This window comes from Brassica rapa, chromosome A10 (assembly GCF_000309985.2).
Source record: "Brassica rapa cultivar Chiifu-401-42 chromosome A10, CAAS_Brap_v3.01, whole genome shotgun sequence".
Taxonomy (NCBI): Eukaryota; Viridiplantae; Streptophyta; class Magnoliopsida; order Brassicales; family Brassicaceae; genus Brassica; species Brassica rapa.
The window spans coordinates 13,484,989-13,495,498 of NC_024804.2; the positions used below are offsets into that span (position 1 = coordinate 13,484,989).

Genomic DNA, 10,510 nt, shown 5'->3' on the forward strand with positions numbered 1-10,510 from the left:
AACAAGAGTTGTAGTTGTTGTCCCTGATAGTTTGCAATTTAAATTTCTTCTTAATTATATGAAACGTTAATTAGTATGTGAGTTAATAAGTGCAGTAATGTTTTTTTCTATAATTTCATGTATTACAAATCAAAGTATTATTCAGAAAATGTTACTTTTTCATTTAGTTATATTTTCTGTGAAATTATCTATTCCTTTAAAAATTCTATTTCAAACTTTGTCTTGTGACAACAATACGTATTAGGATATTTTGTATGAGGCATGGGAAAAGAAGCTTGATGCACACCGATTCGCGTATAACGGTATAAGTCTTTATACAAAACAACAAAAGGGTTCAGCAAGGACGATGGATTCTTTTTCTACATACGCATCTCTTTCGCTCAAAGCTACACAAGGTGAAAGCATTTGTCCATTGATCTTTTATCTGATTTTCACTTTACAGTTTACACTAACGGAGATTCACCATTGCCTGCTGCCTCTAGAACATGTGGCTTGCTTAGCTTGTGTCTTTAATATTTTACTTGCAACCATCAAAATTACCAAAGATGATATATTTAGTTTTTAAAGTTACAAAAAAGAATTTAGCAATTTTATTTTCTAAATCATTATTTAGTAAGCAGTAAAGAAAATATACTGTTATAGAAAAATAAATTTCTTCTTTTCCTAATTTAATTGACACATCTATATCACAAAATTACATAGATTAAATTCTACAACAAAATTTCTACCCTTGCAGCACAACCAATCATATATGTATTAGACCTCTGCAGAATTCAGGTTGTCTAATAGAACTAAACTGTTCCAGAATAATATTTTTGTAGTCTTGGTGTGGCTACTGGCTATGGCCCCTACTGCGACATAACCGAACCATGAAAAAATACGCTCTGAGTTGCGGAAGAAAGTATTATGCTGTAGTGGTTATCTGTTTCTCTTCAATATTAGCTTTTGTGATATGAGTATGTTGTTCATGTGACGATGTATTCTCGTGCAACTGTTGAGCAGAATTAGGAATATCCTAAAAGTAGGAAGGACTTAACGATTGTTTCCATCATCAGTTGTCATATTCATCCTCTAAAGAACGTTCGTAGTTGTCATGCATATGCCAGGCTTTCCTAGGCTTCTTCCTTTTGGTCTCCCAGATAAACACCGGAAGGTCAAGGCCATGTTTAAAATATGTTATTTTCTAATAGTATCTTTTGTCTGCTTCCATTTAAGATAGCTTCAAGTTGGTGCATATTATACTATTGTTTCAGGGTAGCTCCATATTATAGCAGACGCGGTTGTCTACTCTGATTCAAGTTGAGATCTATCGTGAATATTTTTGAAAACTAAACCACGTTTTGATTGTTATTAAATAAACCACATTAGAAAGTTTGGTAGTCTTTTTGATCAAACAACTTTCATTGAAACTTAAAAGAGTTCAACTCCATCAATGGAGGATACAATAAAGCTACAAAGAGCTAAACAAACCAAAGCATAGACTAATACACTGGACAAGCAAATGAGAAAGCTTAAACAACAAGTACTCAAATAAAAGCTTAAAGATAGAGGTGATATCACGAGTTCAACCACCGTTGTCTCCGAAAGAGGACAGTCAAACAAGAAGACTTCTTCAAATTGACATTCTTCTTCGAAACAATAAAGGGAAGGGATGAAACCCTCCATAGTCAAAGCGGTCAGATAGTTGACACCATCTAAACGAGAGACGATAAACATCTTCGCTTCTGCTTCAAACAGAACCATCTTCAAAACAATGTTCCCTATAACAATTTCACTAGTAACAAGTGATAGATATGGGAGGACAAACGACTCCTTAAAGGAGAAAGGAGGGCAATTAAAGCCCAAACAAACCAGATTTGCTGGAAAGATACATAACTTAAGAACTTTCACTCCAAGCTGCCACGGGAGGAGAGAATGCCATATCATTACAAAAGCCATTAGAGCAAAGGTGGAAGGAAGCCTGCATACTGCAGTAAATGGACAACTGCATACTGCAGTAAAGGACCACACATAGACCACAAAAGTACCAACAAAGGCCACAGTAGCATAACTAAATGTAACCGAAACAGTCGGGACTAACAGAGAAAAACTCGGATCCAACAAACCCAGTTCATATGAAATCATCAAACTTAGCTTTGGATCTGAGAACTTATGGGGAACGGTAACTGTAACCCAAAGGTCGTACAACTGAAGTAAACCCGTGAAAGATAAAGTATCAGGCGGAGAGTCAGGAGGAACCGGTGGATCTGGAGGATTTGACAGGAGAGCAACCTTCAAATTCGAATCTGGTGGATCTGAGGGAGGGCGTGGAAGTGAAGCTGGACCTGCTACGAGCGGCGCCATGGATGGAGAGGAAGAAGCTTCTCGTTGATACACGTGAGGCGAGACCAACGGCGGCGAAAGGGTGGTGAAACCCTAATCGCCTTTGCTATCTCTTAGCTTTTCCTTTTTCTTTTGTTCTAAGTTTGGTAGTCTTTGATTACTAAAATAGAAGCTCACATTTTATTTTTGTTCATTTTTTGTATCATGCTTGAAAGGTTATAAGATGCATTGTTTTGAGGTGAAAGATTTGCACATCAGATCCAAACTCTCTCTCTGCTTCATTATTATATAGTAATGGCTCCTTGGCTGATTCAGATCCTGATTATCTCTTCTCTTCATCTCATCTCTCCATCAAGTCAACAAGAGACAAGGTTTGTCTATGAAAACTTTAGCTCCCAAGAAAATCTTTATCTAGATAAATCTGCAAAAGTACTTCCCAGTGGATTATTACAGCTGACAAGCGCTTCAGACCACCAAATCGGTCATGCTTTCTACAAGAAACCAATTCAGTTCAGTTCCTCTGGGCCAGTCTCCTTCTCGACGCATTTTGTGTGTGCTATGGTTCCTAGGAAAGGTATTGAAGGTGGTCATGGCATTGCCTTCCTAGTATCTCCTTCTATGGATTTCTCCCACGCACAAGCAAAAAGATTCTTGGGGGCTTTCAACGCGTCAATAAATGGATCTCAAGTTCTTGCTGTTGAGCTTGACACTCTTTGGAACCCTGAGTTCAAAGATACTAAAAGCAATCACGTGGGGATCGATGTGAACAATCCTATATCTATAGGAGTAGCTCCGGCGTCTTACTATTCTGACATAAAAAGGAAAAACGAAAGCATAAACCTCTTGAGTGGAAAGCCTGTACAGGTTTGGGTGGATTATGACGGCACTATGCTCAGTGTCTCGATCGCACCACTTAAAGTCAAGAAGCCAAGTCGGCCTCTTTTGTCACATCCCATCAACCTCTCAGAGATTTTTCCGAATAGAACGAAACTGTTTGTTGGGTTCTCTGCAGCAACAGGGAACGCGGTGAGTGGTCACTATATTCTTTGGTGGAGTTTTAGCACAAGAAGAGGATCACTGCAGCGACTTGATATCGAAAGACTTGTTGAAGTTCCTCATTCTTCAGCTCCTCATAAGAAGCTTCCTATTATTCTGCTAGTTTGTCTAACTTTTGTGGTTTTCTCTCTTCTTGCATGAGTTTATTTCCACATATGTGTTGATATGTCAAACATGAGAATAAATAATGGTAATGAATGAGAATATGTTACAAAATTTTCAGTTACAAGACTTCCTTATTCCTTACCAACTGTTGAAATTGTCACGTCGCCAACAGAAGAGTTTTAGTCCAATTTTAACAGCATCAGCAGTTAGAGGTAATTTCTGAGGTACATAATACATTCATCTCAGCAAACTGAGTTAGTTGCTCTCAAGATTGTTGTGTAATCTGCCTCACTTGTTCCAATATAATCAGTTTGTCCCTTTGCAAAACGTTTATCCACTTAATGATTGATTATAAACATTTAGTTTATTTTGCCCCTCTCTGTTTTACCAAGTACAGAAATGAGATTTCTCCTGAGGCATTATGATTCCTCAACACGCTGGTCAGATATCAAATGACTCTCTGTTAGAAACTGTTTTGTTTAATGAGCCAGAACTGTGTGTGGTTATGAATCGGAATAATAAGTATTTGTGGGATTTGGGAAAGAGATTGGGTGTTCTTGGAATGTATTGGAGAGAAAATGTTAAACAACATATGATGTGACGATTTGATAACTGTCACACCCACAAATGACGACAAATGTAGTAGTAACTGAACCTGACAATACATGTGACAAGTGGCTAATGATGTGTGTATTATGTCAGCCATTGATTTACACAATGTGGTTTATATTAAAATGACTTTTGTATATATGGATGGATATTTCACTCCAGATAAACTATACTATTCGATCCAATATAAAAATAAACTATCTAACAACCATGCCAAACCAAAACACTACTAAATTCAATAAACAAAAGTTCATATTTTCTTTCTAAAACAATAAAGATGAAATCGAACGTAGACCTTTAATGCCTTGCAAAGCAAGTAACCTCTATCTCCCAGCCTGTCTTCCTTATAATCTACAAAAGACATTTCTTTTGGTTTCTGCATAGGGAAAGGCCCAACGAAATATGTAAAGTACAGTCTTTAAGGATTTTTTTGGGGTCAGCACATATAAGCTAGCTAGCTGGCTGAGTAAGATCTAAGACAAAAGTTAGAGTTTAATCTTTTGTTTGACCCGTTATTATTGTTTCTAGCTACACCCACATGCAGTGTTGCGTAGTTTCACTGGGTTGAACTTGAGTCATTAATGTTAAAATACTGTCTCAAATGAAGCTTTATTGTTAGTTTATTATATAGCATTATTGAAGTCCAGTGTGTAAAGGGAAAAAAGAAAAAAAAACGGTGATGCTAACTAATATTCCCTTTGGATAAACAAACAATACTTTACACTAAAACACAAAGCCTCACTTCTTTCTTTGTTCCCTCTCTTCACCTTGCAAAGGTTATGTTCTTCAACACAGATCCAGCAGACTCTCTTATTCAACATAAGCAATGACTTGTAGATTGCTTCAGATCCTGATGCTCTCTTCTTTCCATCTCATCTATCTATCATCTCAACAAGAAATAAAGTTTATCTACGATAACTTCCACAAGCAAGAAAATCTTTACCTTGATGGATCTGCAACAGTTCTTCCCAGTGGATTATTACAGCTCACAAACGCTGGAGATCATCAAATGGCTCATGTTTTCTACAAGAAACCAATCAAGCTCAGTCCTTCTAAACCACTCTCTTTCTCAACACACTTTGTCTGCGCTCTAGTTCCTCAGCCAGGGCATGAAGGTGGTCATGGCATGGCCTTTGTAGTATCTCCCTCTACAGATTTCTCACATGCAGAATCAACCAGGTACTTGGGGATCTTCAACGTGTCCAAAAATGGTTACCCTTCTTCTGATGTGCTTGCTGTTGAGCTTGACACTATCTGGAATCCAGATTTTGAAGATATAGACAAGAACCATGTGGGGATTGATGTCCACAGTCCTCTTTCTGTAGGAATAGCTTCAGCTTCTTACTATTCAGACATAAAGAGGAAGAACGAAAGCATAAACCTACTGAGTGGGAAGCCTATACAGGTTTGGGTGGAATATGAAGACACTTTGCTCAATGTCTCAATGGCTCCTCTTGAAGTTGAGAAGCCAAGCCGGCCTCTGTTGTCACAACTCATCAATCTTACAGAAGTGTTTCCTAATAGTTCAAGTCTTTTCGTTGGATTCTCTGCTGCAACAGGGACAGCTACAAGCTATCAGTATGTTCTTTCTTGGAGTTTTTGCACAAGTAAAGGATCTTTACAGAGTCTTGACTTGTCAAGACTCCCTGATGTTCCACCTCCAAGAGCTGAGCACAAGAATCTTTATCAGCTGGCCATTGTCTTGCTTGGTTTTGTGGCTACCATGGGGTTAGGTGTTCTCATAGGAGTGTATCTTTTCAGGAAGTGCAAGTACGCGGAAGTGACCGAACCATGGGAGAAGGAGTTTGGTGCGCACAGATTCTCTTACAAGTCACTATACAAAGCAACTAAAGGGTTTAGCAAAGATGGTTTTCTAGGAAAAGGAGGCTTTGGTGAAGTGTACAAAGGAACTCTCATGCTAAGCCGAGAGATAGCTGTGAAGAGAATGTCTTATAACGGTGATGAAGGTGTGAAGCAGTTTGTGTCTGAAGTGGTGAGCATGAGGTGTCTGAAACACAGGAACCTTGTTCCACTTCTTGGTTACTGCAGGAGAAAGCATGAGCTTCTTTTGGTCTCTGAGTACATGCCCAACGGTAGTCTTGACGAGCATTTGTTTGATGATCAGAGACCAGTACTTTCTTGGCCTCAGAGGCTTGTGATTCTTAAAGGGATAGCTTCTGCTCTCTCTTACCTTCATACAGGTGCTGATCAGGTTGTTCTGCATAGAGATATCAAATCTTCGAACATTATGTTGGACGGTGAGTTCAACGGAAGGCTAGGGGATTTTGGTATGGCGAGGTTTCATGACCATGGAGGGTATGCATACCCAACAGGAGCCGTTGGAACTATAGGGTACATTGCGCCGGAAGTGATTGATATGGTGGCTTCCACTGGAACTGATGTGTATGCCTTTGGTGTTTTCATGCTTGAGGTAACATGTGGGAGGAGACCTGTGGAACCACAGTTGCAATGCGAGAAACGGCTTCTGATCAAATGGGTTTGTGAGTGCTGGAAAAGGGATTCACTGCTTGATGCTGTTGACCCAAGACTTGGAGATGAGTTCTTACAAGAGGAAGTGGAGATGGTTATGAAACTTGGTTTGCTATGTTCAAGTACTGTGCCGGAATCGAGGCCTACGATGGAACAAGTGGTCTTATACTTAAATAACAGCCTGCCTTTGCCTGATGTTTCACCATATACTGTAGGGGTTAGTAGTCATTCTTCGGTTTTGATTGATGCAGCCTCTCTTGTAGCTTCAAGTAGCTGGTCAGCTTCCTCCATAGCTTCTTCCTTGGTCGATAACTCCGCTTCAAAAGAATAAGCCGTGGTGACATACATTGGATTATAAGATCGTTAGTCATAGGTAAACACCAAATGTACATATAGAAGAAAGCAGATCTTCTAGCTTTCAAGATTGTTGTATCTCTCTCACTTTGTCTCGGATCAATGAACTTGTCAGAAAGTAATCTTCAGTCTTATCCCTGTTGGTTTAATTTGTATCATCTTGTTTTCCTTTAAAATGAATATAAGCTTTCAACTACCATCCCTTTTTAAATCTCATAGTGGCTATAGTTTTCACTTCAAGAAGCTCTTTAGCACCATCAGCCTCTCCTCCATCACACAATCACATATGAAAAAGAAAAACTAAGTAAAAAGGAATGTGAATATGAATGTGAATATGAATTATAAAATAGCAATCTGATTCAAATAGAGTTTTAAATATGAATTATAAAATAGCAATCTGATTCAATTACTAATGGAAACGTACAACAACGGAAATATCACAAAACTTGTAAGCACTACAAGTTTCAGACCATAGTCTTTAAAGAAAAGAGAAATGAAAAAAGAACCAAAACAGAACAAGAAGAGAGTAGTCACATTTAAGAAACAGGTGATCCATTTGCAAGAAGTTTGGAGTTGTTTCTTCCTTCAATCTCCAAATGAGTTGAGTTTGGACTTCTTGGAATCACAATCCTAATCACGATCTCACCCGCGTCGCCGTTCTTGAGAGCCTGGCCGGACGGAAGAGGAGATGATGGAGAAGAAGAAGAGATAGTGACGACATTAGTGGGATGATGATTCTCTTTAGATGATTTTTGTGGCCGAACAACCCACATAAGGTTGTAACCTATACTCTTATGCAGTAATATGACAGCAGAGGTGACAAGAAGTTGGATGATCCAAGGTATGGTCATGAGTAACGTTCCGCATATCGAAAAGAATTTCGTGTAACCAAAGTTGTGTCTTCTCGTGGTGGAGAGACTGAAGAGAAGGATTCCAACTAGTGTTATCCATAGAGAATGTGAGATGATTGATCTTAGAGGGAGTCCTCTGTTTTCCATAGCTCTCGTTATCTTTCTTCTCTCATTGAGAAAGAGTCGTAAATTTTTGTAGTTAAAGATTTTCAAGATGTTGTTAGAGAAATAAGTGGTGTTTAGTTCATATATTATCTCAACTTAATTTTTTTTTTCTTTTACAGAAATATCGGTTTAAGTTTAAATTTTAATATTAAAAAAATTTTGAATATCAAAATTCAAAACAATATATCACGGCAAAGAATCCTTAACAACTATGAAAATTATCAAAAGGATGTTGAAACTGAGAAAACAAAAAAAAAAATTCAAAAAAACTTGCTACCTTGAAAGATCTGTTTTCTATCGTTCTGAAGAACTAGGTTGTAGCAACTCGAGGCTTGGTAAGACTGCAGTAGCTTCACCATCAAGAACAACAAGTTCACTGTGATTCTTGATGCATTTTGTTGAGAATTTGACACTAACAAAGAGAAATGAGGTTTAATAACAAAATACTAAAACCTTTTGTATTTCAATAGGTTTAATAAGTTAGCTTACATGTACTTATTCTTGGTTTCTCTTAAAGCTGTGGCTTGTACCAAACCGAGAATTTCATCCCCTACGTACACAGGTGATCTGAAATGTAGAGTCTGAGATACATATACGGCTCCAGGCTGCAACAAGACCAACAAGACTCAATATGTTTCAGTAAATCTGTATAGAAGCACTATTAGAACATGTGGATAATGAACATATGCAAAATAAACTAGAGAACTTACAAAATGGGAAGAGATAATACGGGGAAACATGGAAGACACAAGCATTCCATGGACAAGGCGATTCTCGAAACCGGCTTTACGGGCAAGTTCTTGATCGAAATGAAGTGGGTTCCAATCATGGCTTACCTCAGCATAGCTCTTAACGTCTTCACTTGAGTACACTCTTGCTTCTCTTAAAACATCTCCAACTTTAAGTGTACTTGAAGTAACTGAAGAGAGACACCTCGAAACAAGGACATTTCTCTGAAGAAATGTCTTCGCCAGCATCGCTTCACCTGAACCACAAAAAGGAAAAAAAAAGGTTCACGTATCATCACATACACAGTGGCAACTTGTTCTTATTGAGTCATTTTATCGAACAACTTGTAGGCATGCAGTTGAAAATCAAAAGTTACAAACTTTGCAAGATTATTTTCCCAATTGCTAACAATACAGGATCATAAACTAATCTTATAATCAAATGTTTCAGAAATAAGAACGACAACAAAAGATTAACCTAGTTGAATAAGAGAAAGACTCATACTTTGCCTCAAGTTTAACTGTACCAAACTTGTCTAACTCGACTTTTGAGCTCAGGCTGTGATTAAACTGAGTTCCGTACTAATGACTAATACCATACCATATTGACCCATGACCATGATGGGTACGACAACAAAAGCTTTCTTTTATTAAGTACCAAAAGGAAACATACATAAGCTGATTGCAACAGCTGCATTGTCTTTCGGAATATGAGTTTACAAATTGCGAGCAAGACAATCAAAAGACACTACTATAAGATGAAGCTTGTAAACATTGAAGATGCATTGATCATCAATTTTTTCAGTATGATGATCCTCAACTGTCTCAGGGCTGCCATGAGGTGATCCATTCAGTCAAACTTGCGACATTGTCGGAGATATCTTCGATGGTGTCGCTTTGCAGCGCGATGACAATCTCCTCTTGGTAACTATCTCTTGCTTCTTCGAGCAGGACTTGGAAGATCTCGCATTCAATGTTGTTAGCAAGCTTGGTTCCCGAATAACCCCTGGTTTGGTTTGATTTGAGGACAAAACCAAAACATGTTAAAAAAGCCAAACAACAACTAAAACTAACACTTTCGATGAATAAAGGATTGGGTTTAGATTCCGACCTCTTGGTTAAACGGTCATACAAGACAGAGTTCTCAGTTTGAAGGACGACAACACGATCAAACCAGCGCTCGGGAAAGAAGTCACAGCCGTGGTAATCAACAATGACACCTCCTCCTTCCATTATATCTTCAAGCTCATCACACACCTTATCAAATGTTACAAAAAAAATACAATAACAGCTAAGTAAACGAATTGAATTCCCTATTTGTCTGATTAAAGAGTTAAGATTTAACCAATTACTCAAAAGTTAAATCCAACCGAAGTAGCTGAAAAGATAGATTGAACAAACTCACTCACCAGGTCTTCATTAATGACGTGGCACTCGAACTGATCGTCCCAACCATCGTGCAAGGTTTTCTCTTTGACCAGATCTCCGACGCAGATGTAACGGAAGTTCGTGGCTTCCGCCAGAGCAGAAGCCGTCGTCGATTTACCGGTACCGGGAGTCCCCGTGATTAGTAGGTTCGGCCTTGGGCGCCTCGTCCCGTTGTTAGCTCCTTCCGCCATGCTCACGATCCTCTCTGTTAGAGGCTTAAAAGAGTTTTAGCTTCGCCGCCGGCGTGAGATTTGGAAGGGAAGAAGAGAAGAGGAGAGTTTAGGGTTTTTTTCACGAACCTAAAGCCTAAAGGGTGAGTGAGTCCCTCGCGGCCGTCAAACTGATTGATGTAAGATAATCCAAGGGTGTTGAAGTTTTTTTGAGAAATTTTATCTATTTTCT

General features: G+C 38.5%; 5 protein-coding genes across 5 annotated transcripts; 2 read left to right on the top strand and 3 right to left on the bottom strand.

Annotated features, from left to right (window-relative positions):
* The first annotated feature begins 2,616 nt into the window (after positions 1 to 2,616).
* LOC103846176 (L-type lectin-domain containing receptor kinase I.9) lies at positions 2,617 to 3,519 on the top strand. Its single transcript, XM_033282913.1, has one exon. It carries the CDS (start codon positions 2,617 to 2,619, stop codon positions 3,517 to 3,519), a length of 903 nt encoding a protein of 300 aa, XP_033138804.1.
* Positions 3,520 to 4,658: 1,139 nt separating this feature from the next.
* On the top strand, positions 4,659 to 7,452 carry LOC103845451 (putative L-type lectin-domain containing receptor kinase I.10). The gene has a single exon (XM_009122315.3). The coding sequence runs from the start codon at positions 4,919 to 4,921 to the stop codon at positions 6,911 to 6,913; it is 1,995 nt and encodes a 664-aa protein (XP_009120563.1). The 5' UTR covers positions 4,659 to 4,918; the 3' UTR covers positions 6,914 to 7,452.
* A 20-nt stretch (positions 7,453 to 7,472) lies between these two features.
* On the bottom strand, positions 7,473 to 7,934 carry LOC103845452. Its single transcript, XM_009122316.3, has one exon. The coding sequence runs from the start codon at positions 7,932 to 7,934 to the stop codon at positions 7,473 to 7,475; it is 462 nt and encodes a 153-aa protein (XP_009120564.1).
* A 142-nt stretch (positions 7,935 to 8,076) lies between these two features.
* On the bottom strand, positions 8,077 to 9,275 carry LOC103845453 ((R)-specific enoyl-CoA hydratase). The gene is made up of 4 exons (XM_009122318.2): positions 9,186 to 9,275; positions 8,663 to 8,937; positions 8,442 to 8,557; positions 8,077 to 8,364 (listed from the first exon to the last, which is right to left on the bottom strand). Exons 2-4 carry the CDS (start codon positions 8,927 to 8,929, stop codon positions 8,247 to 8,249), a joined length of 501 nt encoding a protein of 166 aa, XP_009120566.1. The 5' UTR covers positions 8,930 to 8,937; positions 9,186 to 9,275; the 3' UTR covers positions 8,077 to 8,246.
* A 29-nt stretch (positions 9,276 to 9,304) lies between these two features.
* Positions 9,305 to 10,459, bottom strand: LOC103845454 (adenylate kinase isoenzyme 6 homolog). The gene is made up of 3 exons (XM_009122319.3): positions 10,090 to 10,459; positions 9,792 to 9,937; positions 9,305 to 9,686 (listed from the first exon to the last, which is right to left on the bottom strand). The coding sequence occupies exons 1-3, from the start codon at positions 10,297 to 10,299 to the stop codon at positions 9,506 to 9,508; spliced, it is 537 nt and encodes a 178-aa protein (XP_009120567.1). The 5' UTR covers positions 10,300 to 10,459; the 3' UTR covers positions 9,305 to 9,505.
* Between the last annotated feature and the right edge of the window lie 51 nt (positions 10,460 to 10,510).

Excerpts from the sequence above, each read along its gene's own strand:
- LOC103846176 (XM_033282913.1), top strand. The coding sequence starts at position 2,617 with ATGGCTCCTTGGCTGATTCAGATCCTGATTATCTCTTCTCTTCATCTC.
- LOC103845453 (XM_009122318.2), bottom strand. The coding sequence starts at position 8,929 with ATGCTGGCGAAGACATTTCTTCAGAGAAATGTCCTTGTTTCGAGGTGT. Across the intron at positions 8,558-8,662 it reads GTATTATCTCTTCCCATTTT|CCTGGAGCCGTATATGTATC; the intron begins GTAAGTTCTCTA and ends GTCTTGTTGCAG. Across the intron at positions 8,365-8,441 it reads GAAACCAAGAATAAGTACAT|TGTCAAATTCTCAACAAAAT; the intron begins GTAAGCTAACTT and ends TCTCTTTGTTAG.
- LOC103845452 (XM_009122316.3), bottom strand. The coding sequence starts at position 7,934 with ATGGAAAACAGAGGACTCCCTCTAAGATCAATCATCTCACATTCTCTA.
- LOC103845454 (XM_009122319.3), bottom strand. The coding sequence starts at position 10,299 with ATGGCGGAAGGAGCTAACAACGGGACGAGGCGCCCAAGGCCGAACCTA. Across the intron at positions 9,938-10,089 it reads ACGTCATTAATGAAGACCTG|GTGTGTGATGAGCTTGAAGA; the intron begins GTGAGTGAGTTT and ends ACATTTGATAAG. Across the intron at positions 9,687-9,791 it reads TATGACCGTTTAACCAAGAG|GGGTTATTCGGGAACCAAGC; the intron begins GTCGGAATCTAA and ends AAACCAAACCAG.
- LOC103845451 (XM_009122315.3), top strand. The coding sequence starts at position 4,919 with ATGACTTGTAGATTGCTTCAGATCCTGATGCTCTCTTCTTTCCATCTC.